This window comes from Rhincodon typus, chromosome 26 (assembly GCF_021869965.1).
Source record: "Rhincodon typus isolate 14 chromosome 26, sRhiTyp1.1, whole genome shotgun sequence".
NCBI classification, from domain to species: domain Eukaryota; kingdom Metazoa; phylum Chordata; class Chondrichthyes; order Orectolobiformes; family Rhincodontidae; genus Rhincodon; species Rhincodon typus.
Genome location: NC_063357.1, coordinates 2,536,524 through 2,542,653, shown reverse-complemented (window position 1 = coordinate 2,542,653; position 6,130 = coordinate 2,536,524). Strand labels below are relative to the sequence as shown.

At 51.0% G+C, this 6,130-nt stretch overlaps 1 protein-coding gene across 1 annotated transcript in view; it reads right to left on the bottom strand.

The window, feature by feature from the left end:
• Positions 1 to 6,130, bottom strand: part of slc43a2a (solute carrier family 43 member 2a) — an 11,017-nt gene that overhangs the window by 849 nt on the left and 4,038 nt on the right. The window contains exons 2-4 of the mRNA XM_048612331.1: positions 5,250 to 5,457; positions 3,380 to 3,435; positions 3,216 to 3,292 (exon numbers count right to left, since the gene is read on the bottom strand). Of these exons, the coding sequence (XP_048468288.1) occupies positions 3,216 to 3,292; positions 3,380 to 3,435; positions 5,250 to 5,457 (341 nt within the window). The remainder of the gene's footprint in view (positions 1 to 3,215; positions 3,293 to 3,379; positions 3,436 to 5,249; positions 5,458 to 6,130) is intronic.

The following is a 6,130-nucleotide window of genomic DNA, read 5'->3' as shown; positions in this document are numbered from 1 at the left end:
TAAGTCGGCCACTGTACTTTGCATCATTACCATGGCAACTACAATTCAAAGCTGTCCTCATTGGCCACAAAGCACTTTGAGATGGGGTGAAGTTACAGAAGGTGCTATACGAATGTAGGTCTTTCTGAGTGGTCTCTGGTTACTGGTTGGTCAGTGGGAGGGGGGGGCAGTGGAGGTAGTTCTGTACTGAGTATAATGTTGGTGAGTGGGGTCAGGTGTTGGAGAGCAGGCTGCTATTTATGGGGATGAAGGTACCCTGACTGACAACTCACTGTCACACTCAGTCAACCAATCTCCTGAAAACACTGCTTTAGCACAAGCCCAGTCCCACTCAGCGCGGCCCTCGTTCAATCTCACCTCCACTGAGCTCGCTGTACCACTGGGGACACAGCAACCCCGAAAGAGTCTCAACGCTAGCTCTTTAATTATTTAGTTATTGCTAATCCCCAGAGCCGAGAGGTCACCTTGTCGCATACTGGGTTGTAGGTGAACAATCTGTCAGCCTCTGGGGTAATGTGTCGTCTCCTGAGACAGACATTTACTGAACTGCAGAGTGATGGTGAAGCTGGCAAAGGGAGAGAGATACAGTAAGGCTCACCCCTCGGCCTCTCTGGTCAGTTTGAGTCAGCACAGAGCAAGATCCACTCAGTGCACTTTCAGAACATAATGCCTGGAAACACAGTGACAATCGAGCTGGGTAGTTAGCAGAGCAGCGAGAGAGACCAGGGAACAGGTCAGACACAGGACAGATGACTCTGAACGTTTTACAGACATTAATTTGGATACAAGGATTAGAAATACAGAGGGTACAATTCTGTAGGAGCTGCAGGAACAGAGAGAGATGTGGGTGGCCAGGTGGGGGGCAGTGTATAAAAATCATTAAAGGTGGACAAATTAGGATAATGTTAATAATTATATGGAATTCCTGTATTTATTTAAAGGATACATGTATGACAGCCAGGACAATATCTTAAACATTCACTTGGTTTCTCTCCATTGGCAATCCATATGGAAACTGTACTGTCAGAGGGCCAGCGCTGAGGGAGCGCCGCACTGTCGGAGGGCCAGCGCTGAGGGAGCGCCGCACTGTCGGAGAGTCAGTCTAAAGGATCCTAAAACATTGAGGAAATAGGTTTGGGCCTGGGCTGCCCGAGGGCCAGTAAATTACCCGCAAATCCCATGGTTATGATAGCTACCTTGCTCACAATCACACTGCTGCTTGTGGGATCTTGCTATGCACAAAGTGGGTGCTGTGACTCCTACATTACAATGGGGAGCATGCTGATAAACTGATACTAACTCCAGTTGTAGTGGTCTGCTTTTGAACGTTTGGTGTGACTGGATGGAAGTGCAGGTCTCTCATTCACTCTCTCGCCTTTTCTCTCATTCACCCCTCCGCAGGGCAGTTCAATTTCCCTGTTACAAACAGTAACACCCTCCCACCCCGTCCCCAATGCCCAATTTGCAGGGTCTCTGGGATCGTGTTGGGGTCTTCACCCAGCTGCCCGTGGTGGTATTCCCAGTGGGCACCAGCCTGGAGAGAGTCAGTTCCTGGGAGGGTGAAGGACAGAATTTTCCACAGGCGGATTAATGAGATGGAAAAGTACGGTGTTGACAGCGCAGGGCGGGGAAGGAGCATCTGTACACAACACAGCTATCAGCAACTATTACTGTGTCAACAGCCCAGCATCTGTCCACTCAATCCAACAGGGAACCAGGCAAGGGGAAAGTCCGCTGTCAGCTAGGGACAGGGAGACAGAGAGAGAGAGAGAGAGAGAGAGAGAGAGAGAGAGAGAGAGAGAGAGAGGGGGGGTACAGAGAGCAAGAGAGAGGGTGTGTGAGAGGGAGAGACAGCACGTGAGTGAGAGGGGTGTGGGGGGGAGAGAATAGAGAAGGGGGGGAAGGGGGGGGGAGGGGGAGGGGGGGGAGGAGGAGGGGGGGAATAGAGAGGGGGAAGAGGGGAGAGAGAGGGAGCAGGAGGAGGTTAGGGGGTGCAGTTTGAATCAGTGAGAGAGGTAGAGACAGACAGAGACATTCAGACACAGAGAAAGGAGGGGCAGGGTGAGTGAGTTGAGTGAATGAGAGTGACACAGAGAGATAGACACTCACTCACTCACTCACACACACAGATGGACAAAGTGACAGAAAGAGAAAGGGGACAAGGTGAGTGAGACAGAGTCAGAGAGGGAGGGAAAGAGAGACAGAAAGTAATGGAAAGGATCAGAAAGACAGTGAAGAATAAAATGTAAGAGGAAGATAGAGAAAAGAGAGAGAGAGATGGACAAAATTTGCAAGAGAAACAGAAAAGGATTAAGTGGGGGAGAGGGATAGAGAGAACAATATGTTGGAAGAGAGGGAGTGAAGAAGGAGAGGAGTGAAGAAGGAGAGGAGTGAGAAAAAGGCAAGGTGAGAGAGACAGAGAAAGAGAGAGCAGAGACAGCTTTGTATTCCTACAGCGATTTTTATGCAAACTTTATAGAAAGTGAAGTAATTCAGAAAGATGGTGACTAATTTATGCACAGCAAGATCCCATAACAGCAACGTGATAATGATTGGATATCTGTTGCTAGGTAAGATTTGTAAGATATGTTGAAGTTCAGGGCACTGATGTGGGTTCCTTAGGGATCTATGAACACTCACTCTGTGCTATTCTCCAGCTCACTCCCCATGACCCTGAGCATTCATTCCTTTCAGATAAGGACCCAATGTCCTCATGGATGCCTCATTGACCCTGTCTCCATCACACTCCCAGGTAGGGCAGTCCACACGATAACCACTCACTGAATGGAAACATTTATCCTCACTTCACTTTCCCTTCTTTTCCTGCTCACTCTACGTCTCTGCTCCAGTTCTTGACCTTTTCAGGAGTGGGAACATATTCCCCCTATCTACACTGTCCACACACTCTCATCATTTTGAATCTTCAAACTTATCTCGTCTCAGTCTCTATCCTTCAAGTGGAACAACCCCAGCTTCTCCAATCTATCCTCAGCATGGTAACCTCTCATCCCAGGAAACAGCCCCTTCGGGCACTGTGTCCCAGTGAGGGTCAGCCCCTTCGGGCACTGTGTCCCAGTGAGGGTCAGCCCCTTCGGGAAGCTGATACTGAGTAAAGGACTGAACTCGACAATCGCTGCAATAATATACAATGATTTTTCAGGGAGTAGACCCCAGGTTTGAAGTGGCCAACGAGTTGAGTGTGAGTACAGTCTTACCGTGAGAGAGGTAAAGGTCATACACATCCCCCCATATCCATTCAGGGCCAGCGCGATGAAAATCAGAACGGACAGATCTGGAAAGAGAGGAGGCAGAATGGAGTTAGAGTAGATCCTGATGTTGGCTGTGTGGTTATGAGCTGGAACAGTTGCTGTGTACTCACCATCAGGGTTACTGGCTCCATAGGCGATCAGCAAACAGGACAGAGCAAAGCAGGTGCTGGAACACAGAATAAACAGCATGGTCACCTGGCAACCCTGCCAATCAACCCCATGCCAATCTACCCATCTCTCTGCCAACCGTCATCATTATTACCCCCAAACCTGCTCCCCCTCCCTCTCTCCTTCCCATCCCCTAAACCCTTTCCCTCACTCCATCTCTTTCCTGAACTCTCCCTCTTGTTGCGCCTCTCTCCCCAGCTCCCTGTGTTATTCCCTCCAATTCGCTCTTTCGTTGTAAGGTGCTATGTAAATGCCTCAGGCTCTGAATGGGTAGCCAGTGCTGGTGCACAATCACAGGAACAGGCTATTCAGCCCTTTGGGCCTGCACTGTCATTCAATACAATCATGGCTGATTGGACACTTCCCTGTTCTTTACCCAACCCACCATGACCCCATACCCGTCTGGGAATCAGAAACCTGTCAATCTTGACCTTAAGTAGACTCACTGACTGAGCTTCCACAGCTCTCTGAGGCAGACCATTCCAAAAAGTTCACAACCTTCTGAGGGAACACACTTCTCCCCAGCTCGGACCTTAGTGCCATACCCCTTTCTATTGAATACAGTGTTAGCTGGTTTTAGACTCCCCACCCCTAGGGGGAAATTTCCTACCTGCATCTACCTTGTCCCTCCGTTACAACTATTTTGTAAGTTTCACTCAGATCACCTCTCATTCCTCAAAACCCCAGAGAATACAGACCCAATCTCTCTCCATAGGACAGCCCCTCCATCCCGGGAATGAGTCTGGAAACATTACTGCACTCTCTCTATGGCAGTAATTCCTGAGGTAAGGAAACCAACATTGCCCAGTGCTCCTGGTGCAGTCTAACCAAACATCCACAGGAAGGAACTGAGACTTCACTACTTCTCTGGGAACACATTTAAACTCAGCGACTGTAAAGCAGCCGGAATTTCAGCTTCTGGGAATGCAACGGTGATTTCTAAATGGAAACGGAGGAAATGCAAAGTGATACCTTCCATAGTTGAAGTGCAGATATATAGTTACTGCGTTAACGCCCCGCACAAAGACCTGGATCAGAGTCCAGTTTATCTCCCCGACAGGTGGGGAAGTGGGGGGGGGTGGGGAGGTTGCGGTGGGGTGTGTGGTGGGGGGAGGCATCCTCATTGAGGTCCTGGGAGTCCATGATGCTCCCCACTTCATCCTTGTACAGCAATGATTTCTGTGAACAGTCATGGTCCTGAAAGAATTATCGCCACTGTACATCAATGGGAACTTAGTCTTGGGATTTGCTACTCATCCCAAGGTGCCCTGAGCTGGTCCTGGGCTTTCTACTTGGCTCTCTGGTGCCATTTCGGAGGGTATTTAAGAGTCACCGACATTGCTGTGGGTCTGGAGTCACATGTAGGCCAGTCTGGGTAAGGATGGCAGATTTCCCTCCCAAAAGGGACAAGTAGTTTTTCTAGTCCAATATAAATTCTAACTCCAGCAGGATCTGGGCTAACATTCTCTGGATTATTCCCCGGGACCGCGATCACAAACCTGCCAGACAGATATGTGAAACACTCCCAAGGGTTTATCTTATGGCCCCAGGCAGTGGTTTAAAGGGAGATGGATGGGGAGTCTAAATATTGTCTGACTGACCTGTTCAGAGATGTTATGAAAGAACCCTGGAGAAGGTGGGACTTGAAACGGGCTCTCCTGGCTCAGAGGTACAGACACAACCATCGCACAGCGATAGCCCTGATGGAGTCCGCTCTAAATTTGTATATCGCCCTCGAGCAGCTGCTGCATGGATCTTCTCAGCATAGCTCCAGATTTAGGAGTGTTGCTAGCAACACTGGGAGGCACTGACCTGCCAATCAGACGCAGTTTTCGTGGGCCATACTTGTCCATGGCGATGCCAAGGGGCAGTGAGATGGCACTGAGCAGGAAGGACCCAACAGTGAATGCCAAGTTCAACATCTCATCCTGGTCCTTACAGATGAGCCAGCCGTTCATCCTCAGCACAAGTTCAGGGGTGGTCTCATTGTGTTGTCCCGAGCTGCTGTTTGTGACGTTCGCTGAAAGGGGGGGGGAACACAAAATCGAGGATCTCATTACAAGCTGCAGGTTCCAACCCATTTCAGCATCAGGACCGTCTCCAAGGCTCACTCAGAGACACCCTCCCCTCATGTAGAAAGACACAGTTACAATGTTCAGCGCTGAGGGAGCGCCGCGCTGTCGGAGCGTCAGCGCTGAGGGAGCGCCGCGCTGTCGGAGCGTCAGCGCTGAGGGAGCGCCGCGCTGTCGGAGCGTCAGTGTGCGTGTGTGCGCCTGTGCGCACGCGGGCGCGCGCCTGTGTGTGTGCGCATGTGCGTGTCAGTGTGTGTGCGCGCGTGCGTCAGTGTGTGCGTGTGCGCACGTCTGTGTGTGTGTGTCAGTGCGTGTGTGTGCGCGCGCGCAAGCACGTGTCAGTGTGTGCGCGCGCGCCCGTCATTGTGTGTGCGCGCGCACGTGCACGTCAGTGCGTGTGTGTCAGTGTGTGTGCGCACGCATGTGTGCGTGCGTCAGTGTGAGCGCACGTGTGTCAGTGTGTGTGTGTGCATGCGTCAGTGCGTGTGTGCGCGCGTCAGTGCGTCTGTGTGTGTGCAAGTGTGTGCGTGCGCATGTCAGTGCGTGTGCGTGTGTGTCAGTGCGTGCGCGTGTTTGTGTGTGTGTCAGTGCGTGCGCGTGTGTGTGTGTGTCAGTGCGTGC